The sequence below is a fragment of the Notamacropus eugenii genome, chromosome 1 (assembly GCF_028372415.1).
Source record: "Notamacropus eugenii isolate mMacEug1 chromosome 1, mMacEug1.pri_v2, whole genome shotgun sequence".
NCBI classification, from domain to species: domain Eukaryota; kingdom Metazoa; phylum Chordata; class Mammalia; order Diprotodontia; family Macropodidae; genus Notamacropus; species Notamacropus eugenii.
In genome coordinates this window covers 432391671-432415460 of record NC_092872.1, presented here as the reverse complement: position 1 = coordinate 432415460, position 23790 = coordinate 432391671, and the positions used below count along the sequence as shown (strand labels likewise).

At 43.4% G+C, this 23790-nt stretch overlaps 1 protein-coding gene and 1 long non-coding RNA gene across 5 annotated transcripts in view; one reads left to right on the top strand and one right to left on the bottom strand.

The window, feature by feature from the left end:
* The window catches only part of LOC140519026 (uncharacterized), a 39357-nt gene extending 35582 nt beyond the window's left edge, over nucleotides 1–3775 (bottom strand). Inside the window, exon 1 of the long non-coding RNA XR_011972073.1 lies at nucleotides 3668–3775. This is a non-coding gene — a long non-coding RNA (uncharacterized lncRNA). The remainder of the gene's footprint in view (nucleotides 1–3667) is intronic.
* On the top strand, nucleotides 974–15431 carry SLC52A3 (solute carrier family 52 member 3). Of its 4 annotated transcripts, XM_072631689.1 has the most exons (5): nucleotides 3946–4116; nucleotides 8318–8454; nucleotides 10812–11927; nucleotides 14333–14456; nucleotides 14725–15431. In XM_072631689.1, the coding sequence occupies exons 3-5, from the start codon at nucleotides 10867–10869 to the stop codon at nucleotides 14932–14934; spliced, it is 1395 nt and encodes a 464-aa protein (XP_072487790.1). In that variant the 5' UTR covers nucleotides 3946–4116; nucleotides 8318–8454; nucleotides 10812–10866; the 3' UTR covers nucleotides 14935–15431. The 4 variants fall into 4 exon arrangements, with proteins under 4 accessions (XP_072487787.1, XP_072487790.1, XP_072487789.1 ...); XM_072631686.1 differs by lacking the exons at nucleotides 3946–4116; nucleotides 8318–8454 and adding an exon at nucleotides 974–1195; XM_072631688.1 differs by lacking the exon at nucleotides 8318–8454 and having other exon boundaries at nucleotides 4013–4116.
* Nucleotides 15432–23790: the final 8359 nt, after the last annotated feature.

Below are 23790 nucleotides of genomic sequence, written 5' to 3'. Positions count from 1 at the left end.
GTATATTTTGCATGATTATACATAGAATTAAAATTTTTACATGTAATTGAAGAAATATTAAGTAAATGTTAAAAGAGAAAGTTTCTTTTATTCCCATTCAATCACTTCCCTTCTTATCCTAAAGATATTAATTTTGTTTATACAGAGGCTTTTCAGTTTTAGATAATCAAAATTATCTATTTTATCTTTTGTCATTGCCTCTGTCTCTTGTCTGGGCAAGAATACATCTCTTCCCCATAGCTGCAAGAGGTACGGGTCGTTCAGATCTAGCCACTAGTCTCTGATGACTCTGGGGAGCTGATAACTTTGCACAGCTCTGATTCACTCAAAGCCAATTCACTTTCAAGTCAAGATATCACCTTCCTAAAATATCACTCTACAAGAACAAACTGACAAATGAATGAAGGACAATCTTTGAGCAGTAGTAGTAATAAATAGCTGCTCCAGGGGGACCCAGCTGGCCAGTGCCAGTTGGGCAATGCTGCTTCTTTTTCCTCCTCCTCTTCTTCCTCTTCCTCTGTCCATGTGGGGAGACATACCCTTACAAGTGAGTACTCTCCCCAAAGAAATATACATTTTGATTGCTTATTTTTCTATCGTTTGTTTTGTTTTATTTTGTTTTTAACTAGGACAATTAGCCCTCTTGTCTCAGAGCTTTCATTTATGATTTCTTGGCATAGAGCTCTGAAAAATCAGGATTTAATAAAGCCCATTTGGATTCAAATGGAGCTACTTGACCATCCTTAAACCCAAATCACTCTGGCTCTCACAGACTGGCCAACAATAGGCCTCAACCCAAGCCCTACTAGCTCATAGTTTGGGTTGTGATGGTTTGGAGTAAATGTAAATAGCAATTGTTTTTGTTGTGGCCAAAAACCCAGAGGTTCTTCCCCTCCCTGATTAGTTCTTTTTTGATAAAGACAAAGTAGGCCATCTTTTACCTCAATTCTTAACTAGCCTTGATTACTGAATGGGTGTTGCTTCAGACAAACTGAAACCTGGGAAAGATCTTAACTTAAAAAGGCCAAGGTCTCCTCCTACATCGTGGGCCATCTCCAGCCATTCTGACCTACATCTTGCTCCTGCACTTTGACTCTGGAGGATAACACTGCACAGCTCTACTTCACTCAAAGCCAATTTGATTGCAAGGCAACGCCGGATATCATGGATCCTCTAGAGGAATGAATGACAATCTGTGAGTAGTTTTAGTAGCTGCCCCAGGGGGACCCAACAGGCCAATTCCAGTTGGGCAATGCTGCTACTTTTTCCTCTTCCTCTTCTTCAATCTTCTGCCTTGTCTAGTCTGTTCTGTTGATCTGTTTTTTAACCAATGACTACTTCTTTACAGTATAGTTTGAAGTTTGGAAGTGCTTATCCCCCCTTCTTTGTTACTTTTCATCATTTCCTTTGATGTTAGTGATTCAAGTCGTACTTGAAAATTTTTTTTTAATTAAAACTGTGATCTAGCCATACCTCCATTCTGTACTTGTACAGTTAATATTTTTGGAACTCAAGTATATGCATTTCCATTTATGCCCATTACGTTTCACTTAGAAGTTTATGGGGCAGCTAGGTGGCACAATGGATAAAGCACTGTGCCTAGAGTCAGAAAGACCTAAATCCAAATCCTACCTCAGACACCTCATAGCTGGGTGACCCTGGGCAAGTCACTTAACCTTTATTTGCCTCAGTTTCTTCAACTGTACAATGGGGACTGATAATAGCACCTACCTTACAGGGTTGTTATGAGGATCAAATGAAATGATAACGCTTGCTAGACACATAGTAGGTATTTAATAAATGTTTGTTCCCTTTCCTTCCCTCGATGTGGTCTTCAGGTCAGAGCTAGGCTTCTTAGTACATGATTTCATTGATATTAGCAACACTCAGTGAGGAAACTCCTACCGATGAAAATTGATCATACAGGTACTTAGTAATTAAGTGACTTTTCCTAACAACCAGTGTATGTTAGAGGTAGAGCTTCAGTTCTGAGGTCTAATTGACTTCCATTCCAGCATTCTAGCCTTTTCACAACGAGAATTTAATAAGTGAGTGCTCACTGTTTTATTGTCAGTTACTAGTGGTTATCATTATCATTTTATTCAATGTGGCCAATTATTCTAGTCAACTGAGAACTCCAAGGCTATGATGTGGAACCAGCTATCAATGAGGTCATACTAAGCAGCTCTTTGGTCTTGGTGACAGGTGCTTCGGAGAATACAAAGAAATATAGACCATAGTCCTTGCCCTCAAAGAATTTACAGTTTTGGGTGGGGGGGGGGGGAGGGTTCATGACTTATATACACAGTAAACAATAAATAATCTAAGGCTGTATGGAATAGAGTGAAGTGTCAGAGTCTCATGGAAATAGGATTAGTAACTTTTTGAGTCCTGAGTGCCACTAACTTAGTGTGATATTGGGAAAGTCATTTAATTACTCTAGGTCTGAGTTTACCTGAGAAAAGGGAATAGCCTGAATAAATTTTCATACCCCATCCCACTCTTAAGTCTGTGTTCTAGGGGTCCTACCTTTCATTCTACCAGAGCTAAAGCAGCACTTAATGAACATCTAATAATCTTCGTACTCTAGTTTGGGAAACTGAGGCCCAGAGAGGTTAAGTGATTTGTCATACAAGTAATTAGCAGCTCAAGATCCAAGCCCAGGTCTTCTGGCTATATTTTACTGAGGTATCTCCCAGATCTGACATACTAGATTCTAGGATCCTTTCCAATTCTGACTGTCAAAGCCCTTTTTAGAACAGTACTGTATCCCTTGTGCTTCAGAGAAAGCAAAAGTAGGAGAGAATGCCACCTTTCCTTGAACTTCTTCAGCAGCTAGAGTAGGGGGCATGTTGGAGCAGTGTTTGGCAATTAAGATAATTACTACTCACCTTTGGACAATGAAGAAAGAGTTCAATTCCCTGCCACATGCCCCAGTACTCAAGGGGCAAACATAGAGTATCAGAGATAGAAAGGAAATTAGAAAATAGTCTTAATCAGAGCTAGAAGAACCCTTATAAACCATTTAGATCAATATCTCATTTTATATATGGAGAAAATGTGACTCAGATTGCCCAGAGAGGAAAAAGATTTGTTCAAAAGTCACACAGGTAGAATCCAGATTCCAGGAATGCATTAAGATCACCTTAGACCCCAGATCATTTCGTACTCTTCTAATCCCACCCACAATCATCTTTAAATTCTGACCCCAGATCACCCATCTTTAGCCTAGAGGCCACAGTCCTAGGTGTCTAATCTAGCCAGAATCCCTCTAGGCGCAGGGAGAAGCACTGAATGGAAGAGGGGGGAGGGGGCAGGAGGTGGACTAGAGGGAAGATTATCACCTGAGTATTAGCCAAGGGTATCAGGTGACCCTGGAATCCTCAGTTCAGTTTCCTCAGGTTCCCAAGCAAGAAGCAGGGGTCAAGTTAATGCTTAGCTGCCGGCTTGCCCCTCCTGAGAGAAGATCTGGGAACCTGCCATGCGGGTAACCCAGGGTGGAGGAAGCACTGAGTGAAAGGAGAGATGTGAATCAGCAGGAGAGACCCGGAAACAGACACAGACAGGGAGACGGACAGAAATGGAGAGAGAGGCTTTTCTGTGCCTTTTCTTCCACTTCCAAGTAGTTAAGATGGGATAAGGAAGCTTTTGGTGGATTTCCCCCTACCTTTCTCCAGCCCCAGACCTTGGAAGGAACAGGAAGGACAAGGTCCCGAATGGCTCCTGGTTCCAGGCTGGCTTCTTTTTCTCTTCCCCAGTAGATCTGGCAAGGTGACAGGGGCACTCCCCCAACTCCTTCTGGGGCCCCCCTCTCCCCCTCTGTCATCTCCACCCATGGAGAGGGAGGAGGGTGAGGGATGGGGAAAGGGGAGGAACAGGGGAAGCTAGGGGAGGGGGTTAAGACAGAGGGACCCAGAGTGTAGTTTATGAATCCCTCCCCTGCTGGGGCGTGCTAGAGCTGACCTTGCTCAGAGTCTGGCATAGTAGAGCACTAGGGCACTACGTCGCCGGACTGCCCCCAGGAGCTCAGTAGAGAAGCAAGGCACCAAGTTAGGGCAGAGTGGCCTGGACCAGGGCCAGTACTCTCCTAGTCCTCCCGATACAGGCTGCCTACAGGTAAATACTCTTGGGACATAGGGCTCTTGGGAGCTACCAAGCTAAGGGGAAAGAGGGAGCTGGGAGGATTATCTTGGGAGAACTGAGGAGGGAACTTGGCCAGAGAGGGCTCCTACTGCCTTGGGTGGTGGGAGAAGAGTATGGAGGCTGCCTTGCTCCAGACTGGACACACCTCTGATTTCATGGGCTTACAAGACCAAGACCTGTCAGGGACCACCGAGATCACTTAGACCAACCTTCCCGTGTTTTCTAGATGAGGCAACTGACTCAAGTTCAGAGATGGACTTGCCCAAGATCACACCCCTAATTAAGGGCCTGAGTCAGAACTTGAAACCTGGTTTTCTGGCATCAAATCCAATCATTTCAATTTTATCATTTTATCTGGAGTCCTCACTGCTCCCTGGAGGAAGACTTGGTTCTATAGGCAGCCTCCCCCAACCCCTTTTAATTCTAGTGCCTTCCCTCTGATAATTATTTCCTATTTATCCTGTATAGAGTGTGTTTGTATATATTTATTTGCATATCGTTTCCCCCATTAAATTGTTAGCTCCTTGAGGGCAGGGATTATCTTTTGCCTCTTTCTGTATCCTCAGTATTTAGCAAATAGTACCTGGCACATCCTAGGTGCTTGATAAATATTCACTGACTTATAGAACTGAGGCAAAAACACCAGTGCCATGGGAAAATTAAACTGACAGGATTGAAAAAGTCCAGATCATAGTTTTTGCAGAGGCCTATACCCTTGTGTTTATGATCATGGCTAATGATGGATCAACAGGCATTTATTTATTAGGGGCTTTTAGAGTAGGGAGGGGGTGCTCCATGGGATATCCTGGGAAGAGCTGTTCTTCTGGCCTGTTAAGGTAACAGGTTTGCCTGAGGGCAGAGAATGCCTTCAAGAGTTTCACCCCTCCCCCATCATAACGACGACTTGGGGCCTCGATCCTGCTTCTCATCATCTTATGGACCCCATATCTTGGCCCTTCTCATTTGCTTATTTCACTATAACTGGAAGAAGCTAGGACAATAAAGAGCATTTGGTGGGATTTGGTTTTAGGGGACCTGGGTTTGATTCCTTGCCCTGATTCACTTACTAGCTACGTAATAGGGAGCAAGTTAATTCCTATCTTCCCCCCCTCTAATTCTTTTCTGTCTCTGTAAAATAAGACTAATAGTCCAGTCCTCCCTCCTTATATGGAAGGTACAAGGATAATTAAGAGATTCTCTTTCTAGGGGTCTATAAAGTGCAAAGTACCATAGACTGGCAACTAGCATGAGGTGCTTAGGATTAATGAAAAAGAGACATAGAGTTGGAGTCAGAAGGTGTACTTAACAGTTATGTGACTTTAAGCAAATCACTTCTTTCTGCTTTAGTTGTTATCCAGTCATTTGTTTGTCTTTTCCAGTCATTTCCAACTATTCTGTGGTCTTATTTGAGGTTTTCTTGGCAAAGGTACTGGAGTGGTTTGCCATTTCCTTCTCCAGCTCATTGTACAGGTGAGGAAACTGAGGCAAAGAGGGTTAAGTGACTTGCCCAGGGTCACATACCTAATAAGTGTCTGAGGTCAGATTTGAACTTGGAGAAGATGAGTCTTTCTGGTTCCAAGCTCAGTGCTCTATTCACTGCACCCCCTAGCTGGCCTCTGCCTCAGTTAAACTACTCTGTAAATTAGAGTCTGAACTTGATGCTCTTAATGTTCTAAGGTCCTTTTCAGCTCAAACATTCTGTGGTTCTAATCATGCTCCAATCTAACCATCCAGATGCTTCACTCCTTCCCATTAGGACCTTCCACTTTAGTCAAGTCACACACATGCCAGGCTCCTTCTATTCTGTCCTTTCCATATCTCAAATATAATGTTCTTCATCCTGGCTGTCTGATTCTGCTAGCTTGCAGAAATTCCTACCAGGGGTCATTGGATGACAGAAGCAGAGATGTAGAGCTGGAAGGGACCCCAAAACACCATCTACTAAAACTCCCTCATTTTACTGATGAGGGAACCAAGGAACAAAAAAGCTGAAGTGATATATCCAAACTCCCAGGGATAGTGAGTATCTGAGATAGGATTTGAATCCAGTTCTGTCTCTAGAACCAGTGCATATTCCACTCCACTCCATTCTAATAATGAGGACAAGGAACACACCCAGGGAGTTGACTTGCACCTCACCTTCAATGCTAGAGTTTGACACCTTCTGAAATACTTTTGACTTGAGGAAAACAAGGGAACAATTAAAAGTCATTCTAGATAGCATGTGCTTGAGCGTCTGATTGCATGGTACAGACTGTAAATACCAAAACAGTTCAGAAAAGGGAGTGATAACTATGGACTTGAGAATCTCTGCTCTTGGACTCAAAAGATCATAGATTTTAAGCTGGAAGGAACCACAGATGGCACCTAATCCAACCTCTTCATTTTACACATGGAGAAACTGGGGCTGAAAGAGGTTAAATCTATACACAAGATCATAAAATAGCACAACTGAGTGATCTTGGGAAATAGTTTTCTCTTTCCAGGCCTTGGTTTTCTCCCTTTCAAAAAAGGAGATTGGACTAGATGGTCTGGAGCCCTTCTTAATCCTGATATTCTAGGACTTTGTAATTTTTTCTGAAAGATTTTCTGAAGAGAAGACCATGATTCTGACCTTGAAGGATAGCCAGGATTTAGAGAGGCAGGTCTTGAAGAGGTAGAAATGGAGCTGTAGCAGTCCAAGTTGTAGAGAACAGTGTGAGTACATGCCCAAGGACAGAATGAGTCAGATGTGTGTGGGATCTGACTAAAGTAGAAGGCCTTAATGAAAAGGAATGGACACAATGATGGATGGTTAGAATGAGACATAATTGTAGAATCTTAGACTCACAGTCTAGGAGCTGAAAGGGACCTTAGAATAAGTAATGTCAGCACACAAAAGAATCCCAGAAGATGTGTGAAAATGGGAAGAGACACTCAAAAACAGAATATCTGCTATAAAGAAGGCCTATGTAAGTATTCTGATTAGACATATGGAATACCTGAGGTCCAAAGAAGAGAAGGCATTTACCAGGGAAATGGGGTAGAATTGAAAACTTAAACTCAGGTCTCCTTATTCTTAGACCTAGATCTAGTGCTACTTCAGCTATAACAAAACAAAAAATATTTGGAGGAAACAGGCCTTTGCAGAAAAGGTAGGATTTAGACCTACTAGGCCTGAGTTGGGGGGTAAGGTGTTCCAGGGGAGATGGGGAAAAGATTGTGAGGAATGAGGGAGTGTGGTACAACAAGAGTCAACCTGACTAGAATTGGAAAGGGGAGAAGATAATGATCAGATCTTTCTGTTCTCAAATATTTTGCCTTAATCAAATCACCCAACTCTTTCAAAACTGGGTTGCAAACAAAAAGCAGGAACCAACACAAAGTCCTTTAAAGAAAGAAAAGGAAAGAAATTAGCTAGGGGAGCTGGGGAAGGGAGTAAAGGATTTGAGGGACAGCCAGCCAAGGAAAGAGTTTGAATCACAGGGCCTGTATTCAAACCCAGCTCTGCTACTTAATCCTTTGTGTAACTTCAGGCTAGATCCACTCCCTCATTGGGCCTCAATTTCTCCTGTCAAATGTATTTCAAGAACTCTAAAGACCTCTGAGCTATAAATCCTACGAGCCTTGGGAGCCTTAGGAGGGGTGCCACTGGAGGCAGCAAAGAACCAAAGAGTAGCCAAAAGAAAATTTCGGATTTCTTTCAGGAAGTCCTCCCGAAAATCAGAACTAATCCAGCCAGTTCTGACTCATGAGAAGAGATCAGATAGTTAAAGCTACTTGTGAACCTCACCCCTGAATTATGTTTAATGTCAATGTTTGCCTAATTTATAGCATCTAACATGCAGGAAGAATCTCTTTGGCCTCAGCGTTCTAGCCCTTTGGAGGATGGGAAGGTCTATTTTTCAAATCCATGACTTGTACTGGAGACACTGACGAATGATTGGTACTGTGGGAAGAACAGATCCAGGGACCCAGATTTCAAATTCTGTCTCTGTAACTTACTAGACTGCTTTCTGGGTAAAATACTGGGGCAGGGACCTTTCTAGCTCTAAGGTATGTTATCGAATTATAAAGTTCTGGTAGAAGGGAGTCAGGGCTTCCAAGGGCCCCTTCCAGCTCTAAAGCTGGCTCTGTTCCATTATATGGATGGTTCATATATTTAGAGTCAAATCCATCCTGCTTCATTTTCTAGGTGAAATAATTGAGGCACGGAGAGGCAAAGTGATTTATCCAGGATCACAGCTACTTTCTGAGGCAAGAATTTGAACCTAGGTCTTCCAGATATAACAAATCCAGAATCCTATCCACTATACTGTGATGTCTCAAGAGGTAAACAACTACCTGTCTACCTACCACAGTTCATGAGGCTATGCCAAGTCAGTTTATCTCATAGCCAGATTTCAAAGCAGTAGAATAACCTGTGAGACAGGTGAACCTCTTAGCACTTCCTGCAGAAACCTCCCTTCCCTCTCCCACTAACACTACTCCTAATGCTAATAGATCAGAGAAACCCTACCTGACTCAGAAGACTAACAGGCCTCTTTCAGCTTCTGCTGAACCAAGAGAGGAAGAACAAAGAGGGCTCTTACTTCCCTATGCACCCCCACCCCCCATTTCCCTCCTTGCACCTCTTTGGTACCTCCCACAACAATCCTCTTTATATCCTACTATTCCTAGGATGCCCAGGACAAAGCTGATCTACTTTTAGATACAGACCTTATACCCATCCTTGGGAAGGAGTGAGTTAGTCAAGCTCTCTGCCCTCCCCTGCATAGCTGAGGCAGGGTCAAGGTCATTGCTATGGGGAATAAGGTTGAATAAGTGAACAAAGTCTGTCATGCTTCAATAAATATTTACCCAACATCCACTATGTGCCAGGTAGCGTGCTAAGTGCTGGGAATACAATTAAGTCTTTTGGAAGACAGTCCCAACTGGTAACCCAGGTTCACTAGAGCCAACCACATGTCCACCAGCTTCAGCCCTGTTGAACAAGGCAGCTCCAGCCACAGTTCAGAGGACCCCTCTCCTGCTTTCTGTTTCCTTTTCTGTGAAATTGGGGTGTAAGAAGAGATGCCATGCCCTAGTGGGTCCAGGGAGAGTCTTGGAGCCAGGAAAGCCTGTGCTTCACTGCCACATACTAGCTGTATGAGCACAAGAATGTTACTAATTTCTCAACTCACCAGGAAATTCTCTCTAAGCTGGTAAAGTTACAGATGAGTTGCTGATCTACAATACTGGAACGTGTTTCCACCTGCCAAGACATAGGTCCTGAAAAAAAACATGAGTTTCATTCCTGCCCTGCCCCTTCCTGGTTGAGAGACCCAAATGAGATTTGGGAAAGTGCTTAGATTCCAACTCAGAATGAAGCAGAATATCTTCTCTTGTGTTATGTTTTGGTTTTTTGGGGTTTCTCCCATTCATTTTAATTCTTCTATGCAGCATGACTAATGTGAAAATGTGTTTAATAAGAATGTATGTGTAGAACCCATACAAGAGTTCATGCCTTCCTGGGGAGAAAATCTATGACTTATGGAAGTGATTGTAGAAAACTGAAAGCAAATAAATTAATAATAATAATAATAAAAGAAAGTGCTTAAAAAGTATTTACTGCAAATAAAGTAGCTTCCAGTCCCCTGTCAACCTAGGCTCCCTCTTAACAGTTCTGGCTGGTCCAGGAGGGAGGTGCTTGTGTGGGATGTGTGGGGGAGAGGATGATGGACAGGTATGAACTTCTGCCTACAGCTGGTGGCTATAGTTACTGTTAGAAGTTATAGTTATGGTTACAAGTCACCAAATTCCTCTCGGTTTCACCCCCACATCCATTTTGTTCTCTCCCTTCATTGAGCTCTTTCTGTTTTTCAGTTCTCTCCCTGCCTCTTTCTTCTTGCTCCTGTCTCTTTTTCTCCCCCTATCTCTCACTCATTCACTCCTTTCTCTCTCTCCTATCTGTTTCTCCTGCAGTCTTTTCCTCTCTGCTGATTCTCATTTCTTTCCCTCTCTGTCTAAATCTCAGGCCCTCTGGCTCTTTCTCACTCACTGTCTCTCTTTTGTTCACTGTGTTTTTATATCTCTTGGTTCTCCTTGGACATTCAGGAAACAATCCTTTCTGGCCAATTTGCCAAACAAAACCTCCACTTCAAGCCAAAATGTGCTGCGCTGCTGGCAACCTCCCCCGTCCCCTCCCACCTGGACCTCCTCACTCACATACACCCGGGTGGTTGCTTAATTTCCCCACTACCACCAGACGTTTGTCTCTCAACAATTTAAGCTGCCCTGCTCCTGCCTCCCGTCACATACATATCCTTTCTAGTTTCTGCTTGGCCACACTCCTCCCACTTCCCCCAGCCCCTCAGGGGTAGAGCTCATTTTTGTAATCCATTGTTAAGCTTCCTGGCTATTGTCTCCTGGCCAGTGCTCCAACCTCTTCCCACCTCTGGACCTCAGTTTCTCCTCTGTGCAAAAAAGACTCCAACTAGGTGGCTCTGAAGGTTTCTCCCAGCTCTAACTCTCACTGAGTCATGTGAGGAAGTCAGGGAGGAAGCTCAGAGAGAGGAGAGGAGAATTTATGTCAATAATGGGGAAACAATTTATCATAATATTCCCTTTTGATATTAACTGCAAAAATATGGGCACAAGGTGCAAAAGTAAATAACAGCAAATTAAACAACTTCTCTTTCTTTTAATAGGTGGCCCCCTAGACAATCCTGGAAGTCCCCAAGGAAGCCCAGGGAAAGAAACTCCATGGCTCTGCTCACCCACCTATTAGTCTGCATCTTTGGCTCCGGTTCCTGGGTGGCCATCAATGGACTCTGGGTAGAGTTGCCTCTGTTGGTAACAAAACTACCTGAGGGTTGGTACCTACCCTCCTACCTCACGATCATCATCCAGCTAGCCAATATTGGGCCACTCCTCATCACCCTGCTCCACCGATTCCGGCCTGGCTACCTCCCTGAGGTCCCAGTCATTTATTTTGTGCTGGCCCTGGGCACCACAGCATGCCTCCTCTTTGCTTTCCTGTGGGAAAAGACATCAGTGGTGGCTGGTGTTCCCCATAGCACAGCTTTCCTGATCCTCACCTTTTTCCTGGCCCTGGTGGACTGTACCTCCTCTGTCACTTTCCTGCCCTTCATGGCCCGTCTGCCAGCCCAGTACCTCACTTCCTTCTTTGTTGGGGAAGGGCTCAGTGGTCTCCTCCCTGCTCTGGTGGCTCTGGCCCAGGGCTCAGGGCTCAACACCTGTGACCAAGTCACCAACAACTCTTTAACCACTGAACCACCTAACATCACTAAAGCATCCTTCACCCTTGGGTCTCTAAACACTACTCTGAACCCTGACCTTACCACCAGCACCCCTCAGCTGGAGACCTGCCACCTTCCAGCCAACTTCTCCCCTTTTGTCTTCTTTCTCCTGCTGACAATCATGATGGCCTGCTGCCTGGCTGCCTTCTTTGGCCTGACTCGTCTCCCTAAGCAGTGGGAGCTCTCTACTGAAGACCTCCTGGTCAGTCAGGTGACTCTCAGATCCTTCCAGCTCCAGGAAGCCTCAGCCAGCAGCAGCAACCGAGACAGCTGCCTATCAGTGGCCCTGCCTGAGGAGAAGAGGACCACTGTTTGGCCACTGGCCCAATTAGCTTTCATCTACACCCTGGTGGTCTTCACAAATGCCCTCACCAATGGAATCCTTCCTTCTGTTCAGACTTACTCCTGCATGTCCTATGGCTCTGTGGCCTACCACCTGTCTGCAGCACTTAGTGCCATGGCCAATCCCCTCGCTTGTCTCCTGGCTATGTTCCTGCCCAACAGGTAGGTGATTTTGGCCCCTGAAGGATCTCTCTATTGGAGAGGTGGGGAATGAGGTAAACAAGAGTTAGGGATGGGGAAAGGGTAACAAGGAGCAGTCCCACAGAGAGGTAGAATGATTCAGTGCATAAAATACTTGACCAGGAAATAAAGACCTTTGGGTTCTAATCCCAGCTCTGCCATTAACTTGGGCAAATCCCACTGCCTCTCTTATCCTCAGTTTCCTCTCCTTTTAGCCCAGTGCTTCTTAAAAACCGAGGGTCACCACTCCATATGGGGTCAAAAAATTTGGCAACAGTAAAAGTTTTCTGAACATGCAATGACCAAAAATTTATTAAAAATCAAACTCATGATGAATCTGCACTGTTTTGAGCAGCGCTTGCCTGTGTTGCATCCTGCAACTTCACTGCAGCCTTGTTTCTGAACACAAAGCATGCACACTTTGCACTGCACAACCCTCAGGACACACACCCCCAACAAACACTGCCAGACAGTGAGAAAGGGTCTTTGGAGCAGAAAGTTTAAGAAGCCCTGCTCCAGCCTAATCAAAATTAAACAACAGACTGACAGCTGGAAGGGACCTCACAGTCTATCTGGTCCAGGGGTTCTTAACCTGGATTCTGTGTGACTTTGGTTTTAAAAAAATTGTATTTTATTGATTATTTTAAGACATTATTCTGAGAAAGGATCCATAAGTTTTGGCAGACTGTTAAAAGGATTCTGATACAAAAATCATTAAACACTAGTGATCTAATCCAACCTTTCATCTTACAGATAAGGAAATTGAGGCTTAGAGATGTTAAGCAAATTACCAGGTGTAAATATTAATTTGATTGATCTATTTATGTTATAGACCAAGTTTATAACATGAATAGAGATAAATTGGAGAGGAAGAAAACACAGATGACTAAAACTAAAAGAATCTAAAAGGAAAGTTTTCTTGAGTGGATAAAGACAGAACCGAGCTTGGAAGGATGCTAAGTATTCTTAGATTGTTGTTTTTTGTTTAGTTCTCTGTCATGTCTGACTCGTCACAGCCCCACTTGAAATTTTCTTGGCAGAGATATAAAGAATAGTTGGCCGTATCCTTTTCTAGTTCCTTTTAAGATAAAGAAACTGAGGCAAATAGGGTTAAGTGACTTGTCCAAGGTCACACAGCTAGTATCTGGGGTCAAATATGAACTCAGGTCTTCCTGACTTGAGGCCCAGTGCTTTATCACTGTGACACCTAGCTGCCTATTTTTTTGGATGAAGAGGTACTAACTGTCAAGAAACAGGATTTGAACCTGGGTCCTTTGTCTCTGGAGTCATTGAATGTCTTTCCACTGGATCACATTGATCTTTCAGATCCTAGCCACGTGAAATATTCTATATTCTAAGATTCCCTTCCAGAGCAAAGGCTCAGTGAATTTCTATCCCTGGGCTAGGGCCAGGTCCAGATGGCTTAGTTTGTGGCAAGTCACCACTGAAGTCACCTGACATTAGTTCTTCCAGTTATGAAAATTATCTATCCATCCTTTTTAATTCTCCCACCTCTGAGTGGGAGCAGGATTGATGGTTGGAAGTAGGGAGAAGGGTCATGGAGGAGTTTAGCTGCTGAGCTTGTTTGGATTCTAGGTCCCAACTGAATATCATCTCCCACCTTGAATATAGGAAGACTGGCAGATACTAGATTGAAAAAATAAAATACCAAAGGATCTTGTGGACACACGAGCTTGTGTCATCACATAAGTTGAATTTCCCTTGTGTGCAGAGCCCTATATTAAGAGTTATGGGACTTGGGGAAACAAAGTCAAGGAAGACACTGTCCCTCGCCTCCAGGACATTACAGGTTCTTGGTTGAGACAGTGTTAACATAAATCAAATGAATGTCACAGAAAATTAGAGCTTAGAAGGGCCTTAAAGTAGGTAGGGACCTGTGATTTCATTTGTGGATGGGATTCTCAGAGCAGGAAGCAGTTTCAGTTTGACACCTTCTCTTGGAGTCTTAAGAAATTGTCTAGCATACTGGAAAGTTGGTAAATTTGCCAAAGGTCAGACAGTTGGTTTGTTAGAGACAGGACTTAAAAAAGGTCTTATCCGGGTTCAAGGGCAGTTATGTCAGTGTTGGAAGATACCCTAGTCAAACATTATCATTATTACAGATCAGGAAGCTGAGGCTTAAAAAGGAAAAGGGACTTCCCCAAAGGATACAGATTAAATAGCCCCCCTGGATCCCCCCAGACTTATCACATTCTTTTATGGCTGCTGGCAGGTGATTGATCATATTAGGATCAGTTAAAGTCTTCCCCTTAGAAGTTTACTTTGGAAGTGTGGATATGGGAGGAAAGGGAAAGGTACCTTTCTAACAGTGAAAAGTCTTAGCTAGGGACAGTTCTTCACATCAAACCGTTTGCTTCTCTCCCCAGGTCCCTCTCGTGGCTGGGAGTCATCACAGTGGTGGGAACCAGTTTTGGAGCCTACAACATGGCCATGGCTGTTCTGAGTCCCTGCCCTCTGCTGCAGGGCTCCCACTGGGGAGAAGCCATCATTGTGAGTAACTTCTGCCCTTCTCTCTCCTCTCCCCTTCCATCCTCCCCTCTTCTCCCTTTCTCTGCTTCACTTCCTTCTAGACCAGACTATCAGACCATCAGTTTGGTTTTGGGGTAGGGAAGTCATGTCAGGTAGTCTTTCATTGGTGCTGAAGGGACAGCTTGCTAATAGGGCTCCATTTACACTGGCAGGTCAGCTCCATAGGGTTCTTTCTGTCATGGAGAATCCTGTCTGAAGGGAAGGGGTATGTCTCCCTTTGTGCTTTCAGGTTATCTCTTGGGTGCTTTTCACTGGGACCCTGAGCTATGTGAAGGTGATGACTGGAGTGCACCTGCGTGACCTGAGCCACAGCGCCCTCGTGTGGTGTGGTGCAGCAGAACAAGTGGGTTCTGCATTTGGGGCGATACTTATGTTTCCTCTTGTCAACGTGTTGCACCTTTTTAAGTCAGCCGATGGAAGCATCCAGTGTCCCAGCTGATCCGTGCACCAAGACAACTGTTCTGGACTGAATTTCACTGTGCCAGGAGAGCCACAGCCATGGAGAGTCAATCACATCCTCATCCAAGCTTCCCTCAGACACTGGCACAGACATTCCCACCTCTCCTCCCACCTCTACCCCCAGTAGGATTAAAGCTTCCATAACTTGAGCCATCAGGGAAGACCCCACCTCCAAGAGTCACAGCCACAAATTCCACCATTAAGTAGTCAGGACCTTGGTCAGTGTTTTTAGAAACCACTTTGGGGTGGTGCTTAACCTCTAGGGGAAGATAGGCTAGCCCACAGGTCAAGTTGCCTAAAACTCTGAGAGCTTAAGGAACTTGCCCAGGGTCATAAAGCCAGTATGTGACAGCAACAAGACTTGAACCCAGGTCTTCCTGAGACTTGGTTTCTATCCACTACAGCACACTTCTTTGCTTTTGTATTTCAAATAAGTTCATGCATTCATTTCTGAGATCAATAAAATTTTTCTACTTATTCAGTGCAACAATTATCTATTAAATGCCTGCTATATTGTGCTATGCACTGGGGATACAAAGAGGAATCACACCCCTCAAGTTTACATTTTAAAAGGGAAATTCAATTTGTAAATAGAAAAACAAGCACTGGGATAAGAACAGTGTGCTAATAACTAAGCATACTCGAGAGGTTTCCCATAGGAGGTGGCATCTGAGTAGAGGTTTTAAAAGAAGCTAAGGATTCTAAAAAGCAGAGGAAAGAAGATAAAAGACAATGTGAGACATCTGTGAGAAATCTGGAATGGGAGGCTTAGGGTTAGCTTAGGAGGAGTTTTAAGTGCCAGATTGAAGGGTTCCTATTTTTTCTTAGAAACAATTGAGTCAATTAAAGTCTCCCGATCTGGGGAATGGCGTGATCTGACCCATGATATAGGAAGATAACATTGCACTTGCATGGAGAATGGATTACACAGGAGAGACCAAAACTGAAACCAACTAGGAGATTATTACCATAATTTAAGCAAGAGGTCTTAAGTGAACTCTTGTCCATATTCCATTTTTGAGTTCCTCCTAGGTCTCCATTTCACAAAGGGCCCAGGTTAGCCAAGCTTCATTCCCCACCAGAAAGTGCTTCTGACTTTCTGGATTTCAGTACCTTCTCTCACCCCAATACTTTCATCCACCCAATTTTTCTGCTCCCTTTTATGTCTTCCTCCATTAGAATGGAAACTCCTTGAGGGCAGGAATTGACTTTTTTTTTTTTTTTGCTTGTATTTGTTATCTCTAGCGCTTAACAAAATTTCTGGCAAATAGTACTTAATAAATGCCTGCTCCCTGCCCTGCCAGAACTGGAGAAGTTGTTTGAGTGAAGAGAAAGGGAAAAATGACAGATTAATAAGAACAAAGTTTGGCAACTGGTGGAACTGGGATGGGGAGAGTGATCAAGGGAGGGAGAGGAAGCAAAGATTTCTCTGAGCTTGTAAATCTGAATGACTGGAAATAGACACTTGGTAGTATCTCTACTCAAAAAGACTGGCAAAAGGATGGGTTTAATAGGAGAAAATGATAAGTTCTGTTTTGGACATGTTAGATTTGAAATGCATATGGGACATACAGGTGAAGATATACTACGGTTTGTGACGCAGGACTGGGGGTCAAGAGAGATAAAAGCTGAACTATATATTTTGGATATTTTGGTTTCGGTCTCAAGTACATAGATAAGATCATAGAACATATGTAATCTAATGAGATCAGAGAAATAGAGAAAAGCAAAAAAAGAAGTAGAGTGAGAGAAGAGACTAGGACAGCTTCGAGGTACTACCACAGTTGGGGGCAGAACATCGATCCCATGCATACAACAAAGTAGACTGAGAAAGAATGATCAAGCAAAGAGGGAAAAAATGAGACAGCAGTGTCAAAGAAGTCACGAGAAGACAGGGTCCAAAAGGAAGATGTGATTAACAGTGTCAAAACCTGCAGAGAAGTCAAGGTGAGTTAGTTTATTATCTATAAAAGGAAGATCAGATGCTAGCTGGAGGGAATGGGAAGGTCAGCTGAAGGTTTTTTAATGATGAGAATGACCTGGGTGGCCCACGCAGTATGGAAGAAGTCTGTAGAAAAGGCGAGGTTAAAAATGAGAGTGGGGGAGAGACTGATCAAAGGGGCAAGATATCCTGGGGCAGACAAAAAGGGATGGGGTCAAGGGCACAGGTAGAAAGGTTGACCTTGGCAAAGTGAAAGGTCACTTCTTCCAGAAACTAACGCAGAGGAAGGAAATGGCAGATGACTGTGAATGAGGTATATAATGAAAAAAGAAGAGCTCCCAGTAAATGGCTTCTCAGTAAAGTAGGAGGCAAGCACCTCTGCTGATGGGACATGAGAAGTATGGTTGGTGTCTAAAGCTCAAGCAGAAAATAGGATTGGAACTGCTAAGTCTGGGAGAATGAAAAATATTCAATTGGGAGAAGAGGATGGCTGTGCAGCAGTGAGCCCCCAGTTGAGATTAACTTATCTTTTAATGGACCCAATATGATTTCCAACTGTGGTAAGGGTGTAGGGGTAAAAAACTGAATAGAGAGCATAACCTGAGAGTTGGGATAAAGCATAAGCAGAAACAGCACAAAGGGACAAGGGATTCAGAGACTAGTCCATACATCCATTGCAGGAATCTCTAAAATCTGCTTTTATCTTTTCTAAGACAGAATCAGAGCTCATAACTATTTCAGGATCAGGAAATCCTCAAATTTCAAGAGATGAAAGTAGTTTAAAGCAATGTCAGGACTGAAAGAGATATTAGAATAATTTGATGGTAACAATAATAGCATTGACATAGAGCATTCAGGGTTTGAAGAGTACTTTACCTGTTATCTCATTTGGTCCTCACAACAAACTTTTGCTTTTATTGCCCCCATTTTATAAATGGGGAAACTGAGGGCTAGAAAGGTTAAATGCCTTAGCCAGAGTCAAACAGTAAGCGTCCAAGACAAGATTTTCACTCAGGTCTTCCAAGACTCCACTTCCAGCACTTCCCCAATCAATCAGTTGTGTCATAACTAGCATTTACATAACATTTTCATGTTTGCAAAGCACTTTAAATGTCATCTCTCATTTGATCCTTACAACAATCCTGTGAAGGAATTATTAAGGAAATTGGGGAAAAGGTTAACTTGTCCAGACTCACACATCTAATAAGTGTCTGATTTAGTATTTGGATTCAGGTTTTTCTAACTTCAAATCCAGCCAGTTGATAAGAGTATTGGACCTGGAGTCAGGAAGATTCCTCTTTCTGAGTTCAAATCTAGCCTCAGACACTAGCTATGTGAGCCTGGGTAAGTCACTTAAGCCTGTTTGCCTCAGTTTACTCATCTATAAAATGAACTGGAGAAGGAAATTGCAAATCACTCCAGTATCTTTGCTAAGAAAACTCCAAGTGGGTTTTGTGACCAAATGGTGTCACAAAGAGTTGGACAGGAATGAAAAACAACACAATATCCACTCTAGTACCTAGCTGCTTTAGAAAACATATCAAGCTAAGTGTGGTGGATCTCTTGAGCCTGGCAACCCTGAGATGCAGTAGGCTATGTCAATAAATTTGGCATCAATATAGTGAACTCCAGGGAGTGTGGGGGCCAACAGGATGCCTAAGAAGGAGTAAATTAGCCTAGATCAAAAATAGAGCAGGTCAAAGATCCTGTGCAAATCCTTTGAGTGCCAATCCTGTGAGTAGCCCCAGTATTTCCAGCTTGAGAAAATCTTGACGATCTCAGAGGTGACAGAATCACAGAATCGTAGACTGAGAGTTGTAAGAGACCTTAGAATGCATCTAATCCAAACCGTCTTTCCAATGAGGTTTCTCCTTATCCTCATCCACCAGTTGCTAATGCCCTCTCAAACCACCTTGTCTTCAACTACCTTGCATTTATTCTCTTTATAGTTATTTTGTTTCTACTTCTTTATGTAACTTGTCTTCACAATTAGAATAGAAATTTCTTGCACAAAACAATTGATTCTATTTGTATTTCTTCACCTCTATCACAATGTCTGGCACATAGTAGGTGTTTAAGAACTGGTTGATAGATGACAGAAGAAGAAACTGAAGCGCAGAGTCAGCAGCAACTTTGTCCAAAGGGTACAGCCATAATTGGTGGCATAGCTAGGAATAAGAAATCAGTTCTCCTAATTCCTGGTAGTCCAGGGTTCCATCTACCTGGGACAGAAAGAAGTCTTCTTGGACTCTGTTCAGCCTGCTCCCATTTCTCATCCCGCATACATGCCTTTCCTTTCCACCCACCACTCCAAGCTCCTCTGATCCTTCAAGTGCTGCCAGTTATAACACAAGAGAAGTAGCCTTGAAAAGGCACAAAATGTACCCAAAGGTTTTCCGTTTTCCCCACATATCTGGAGCAACCTCACACTTCCTGAGCCTGGGGAATGAAACAAGCATTCAATACAAAAGGTTAGGTTTCAATCCACAAGTCTTTACTGACACTTGGAAGCAGTTCTGAAGGAGCTAGGGCTGGGGCTGGGGCAGGGGCTAGGGCTGGACCTGGGAGAGGGCGGAAATGGAGCCGAGGGGAGACAGAGAGGAGAGGGAGGGGAAAAGTTGTGCCTGCTCTATGGAGAATTCCACAGAAGAAAGTTCAGCTTTATCCAGACAAAACTAATCCAAGTAAAACAGTTCAAGGCTGAACTGTCTTTAACTATAAATACACAGGCGGATGAGGTCAGTGTCAAAGGGGAGCAACAGGGGAGACTTTCCACTCCCTCCTCCTCTTCCTCCTCTCCCCTCCCCATTTTGCCCAAGAAGAAACTGAAAATCCCCCCAAACAGAAATGTCACCCAAGTGTGTAAATAGCACAGCTGATCTTCAGACACAGATCCTGGGACCCCAAATCCAGCATGCTTTCTATTATGCCACAATGTGTCCTCAGATCATAGGAAGGAGTTTGGATGTTCCAGAAATAGTAAGATGGGACTTTTCAGGCTAGAGCCTTCGCTATGTGTATCAAGAAGCTCAGGGGGTTGACAACAGTAACAATTGCTCATCTGTCTCTAATGCTGTACCACTTACAAAGCACCAACAGCCTTTTAAAGGAGGCAGTGTAGATTTCTTATCCCCATGTTACAGACAAGAAAACTAAGGCCTAGAGAGGGAGAATAGTTTCACCAAGGTTACAAAGAGAATTAGTGACAATGGTAAGACTAGATGACCAGTTCATGGTACATTGTGATTGGTGCAATTAATTCCATTAACCTGCAGGCCAAGGAACTGGGGCTAACTGTCTATTCTGTCTCTTTTTTCTTCTCCTAGAGAGTACTTATTTAAACATCTTTCTTTTCTCATTTCATAGGACTACAGATTTAGAGGTTGAAGAGTTCTTAGAAGAAATTGTAGTTCAGTGGGAAAAGCCATGGTCTTCTAGAGTCTGGGTTCAAATGCTACCTCAGTCACTTATCCCATTGCCCAAGTCATTTAACTTTTCTGGACATCAGTCTTCCCCCACAGAAGGAAAATGGAATATGTGACCTCCCAAGATTCCTTTCAACAGTTCCACCTGCTCATTTTATAAAAGAGAAAAATGGAGTCAAGCAGTTTTCATGTAGCAGAAAGACTCAATCTCCACATTCCGATTCTAAATGCAGCTCTTTTCCCACAGTATTTTTGCAACAGTGTTCCAAAATTCAAATACAAAGCCCACAGGATCTGGTTCACAGGATTCCCTTCCCCTGGGGTCAGACACTTGAACCAGAGTTGACCCCAATCCTTCTGAAACAGGTAGGATGCCTACAGGATGGGGATGAGGGAAGAAAAGTGAGGGAAGATGGAAAGAATCTTACCCACCAGGAGAGCTAATTAGGAAGAAGGTCCAAATTGCTGACTCTGTTGAATAAGCAGCTTGTTTCTAAATCTGCTGGAAGCCCTCAGGGCCTGCCTCATCCATTGGTGGAAACTCTTGCTTCTCCCTCCACCCCACCCCCATCCCTAGAATCTGTGCTACTTTGTCCGAAATCCCACCATTAATGCTTCTTTCCCTTGGAAAAATCCTAGAACATAGAATATCAAAGCTGGAAAGGACTTTAAAGAACATCTAGTCACACCTCTTCATCATACAGATAAGGAAACTGAGACCCCCCCAAAGGGGGAAGGGCTTGTCCAAAGTCATATGTTGGGTCAAAGGCAGATTCAGTGGTAAAACTCGGCTCTCCTGAGCCTGAATCCAGCATATGCTTTCTACAGCACAAATGCTGACTTCCTGATATTGCAATAGGTCCTGTTTGTCACCCCAGGAAAAAGGAGACTGCCTTGCTCCCAGGGCTATGGAGGGTAACACTAAGGAATCTCTTCCTATCTATCCTATGACCAGTTTTCATGAGGAAGAAAACTGATACATAATGGAAGGATTCCATCAGCCTTACTTAACAAAACCTTCCAAAAACCCAGTTTCCCACTGGATGCACAGAGGGAACTAGTCATAGGCACATGATATAGTGAAAAGGGCCTGGTTCAAATCCCAGCTCTTCTACTTACTAGCTATGTGAATTCGGGGAGTTCCTTTACCTTTCTGGGTCTTCTTTTCCTCAACTTTAAAATGAAAAGGTTGAACTAGATAATCTCCAAGGTCTCTCCCAGTTCTAAATTTTATGATACTGTTATTCAGGTAGTGTCTCAACTAGAAAAATGGGGCAAATGGGTCAGGGGTTAGGGGAAGGAGAGGTGGAGATAGTCTTGGACACTGAAATCATAGGAACTGAGAAGGTAGGGAACCTAGGAGATCAGTGTTTGAAGGGGGCCATAGTTGGTGTGAAGTTTTGAAGTCCAGTACCAAACTTATTGGAGGGACTGGGAAAGAGAACAGTCTAGAGGTCCATAGATGCCAACCACAAACATCTGGAGATCAAAGAATGTAGAAAACTTTAAGACGATAGATTTGAACGAGGCAGTAGGGAGCAACGAATATGGTAACTCTTCTTCTTGGTCCTGTGTCTCAGGCTGCTAAGAGAAGAAGCAGCCTGCCTCAGAAAGAATGCCAAGAGATGATGACTTCAGAAGAAAACCAGGTTTCAGTGAGTACCAGATGATGGAAGGCATGTGACAGGGAAATAATCCAGAAAGGAGGGAAGGCTGCTTATAACAGAGGAAGATTGAGAGGACATAGTGGAAGGAGAGGGAAGAGAAGGATAGCGGGAAAGGCAAAGGCTGAATTTACTGGAGTAGGGGAGAAGGGAGGAAAATTGACATAAGCATATTCATCACCATTCCAATCACTGAATTCTGACTGATTCTAACCATCCCCTGTAACAACATAGGTGTGAAGGCTCCCTCTCCTCCTAAATGTTGGTAGGTGGGCTTATGCACCACGGCCCTGTGCTAGGTTTTGGTTTTTGTTCTCCCCCCTCACCCCCTCTCCCCAGTATGGGCATCTCCTTTCTCTCTACTTCAGCAACCTTGCCTTGAAATGTAGCTCAGTGCCACCAGGTAGCCCTGTGGCTCTAGTCAGGGGAGTGGTAAACTGGAAGAACTTGTATGGAAGTGGTCAGACATGATTAAAGCTAAAAAGGGCTTTTTTAATTGTTTTTATTCGTATCCAACTCTTCATGACCCCATTTGAGGTTTTCTTGGCAAAAATACTGGAGTAGTTTGCTATTTTCTTCTTTGGCTAATTTTACAGATGTGGAAACTGAGGAAAATAGGGTTAAGTGACTTGCCCAGGGTCACACAGCTAGTAAGTTTTGGAGACTAGATTTAAATGCAGGAAGAGGAGTCTTACTGACTCCAGGCCCAGCGCTCTACCCACTGTACTACCTAACTGGTCTCTAGAGAGCATCCCTCACTTTACAGATGGAAATCCAGAGCAGGGCAAAGAGTTCCCCAAGACCACAGGAGGAGTTCTGAACCCATATCCTCAAAAAGAAAAAAAAAATTCAAGAGTATAAAATGAGATCATATATGTGCAAGTGCTTTTAAAAAACAAAAACTTTAGAGATTCATAATTTAGGGCTAGAAAGGCTCAGAGAGGTCATCTAGTGCAATTTCATTTTACAGATGAAGAAGTAGGCCAAGAGAGACTAAGTGACTTGCCTAAGGTAACATATTTGTACTGACAGAAGGACTCAAATCTATACCCTCTGACTCCACGTGCAGTACAATTTTCTGCTGCAGTAGTCTATAAGTTAAAAATTATACTTTTTATTTTTAAGTCTGGACCTATACTTTCATTAGTGCAGAAAATCTATAGTGACTCTCAAATGAAAAACTTCCAAAGTATATCAACAACAATTTTATAAATTACAGTCTTAGAGATTTGCCCAGGGCACTGACAGATTACAGCATTCTCCAGGCCAGAATCTGACATTTTGTTCTCTCATTGGACCTTGAACCCAGGGTAACCTAATATCAAGGCTCTCTTCTGTCCCCCATGCTATGTTCCCTCTCACAATTATCAATGTGAATAAAAAGCCATAAGAATGGATAAGATGACTTCTTCTAAAAAGAGACTGTTTCTACGTTCACTAACAATTTACAGTGTGACCTTTACGTGTGTCACTGCTCTACTTTTTGGACCTTATTCATAAGACTATCTAGTGCTGACATAATAAGTCTGATGTTCTAATGTCCTTTAGAGGTTCAGTATTCTCAGTTCTCTGGTGTTGCTAAGTGGTAAAGCGGTGCTAGGCCTGGAGCCAGGAGGACTCATCTTCCTGAATTCAAATCTGGCCTCAGACACGTGCTAGCTGTGTGATTCTGGACAAGTTACTTCACCCTGTTTGCCTCAGTTTCTCCATCTGTAAATTGAGCTGGGAAAGGAAATGGCAAACCACTCTAGTATCTTTGCCAAGAGGAGCACATGACAGAGATGACTGAACAACAATAACATTCT

Excerpts from the sequence above, each read along its gene's own strand:
- SLC52A3 (XM_072631686.1), top strand. Across the intron at positions 11,928-14,332 it reads GCTATGTTCCTGCCCAACAG|GTCCCTCTCGTGGCTGGGAG; the intron begins GTAGGTGATTTT and ends TTCTCTCCCCAG. Across the intron at positions 14,457-14,724 it reads ACTGGGGAGAAGCCATCATT|GTTATCTCTTGGGTGCTTTT; the intron begins GTGAGTAACTTC and ends TTGTGCTTTCAG.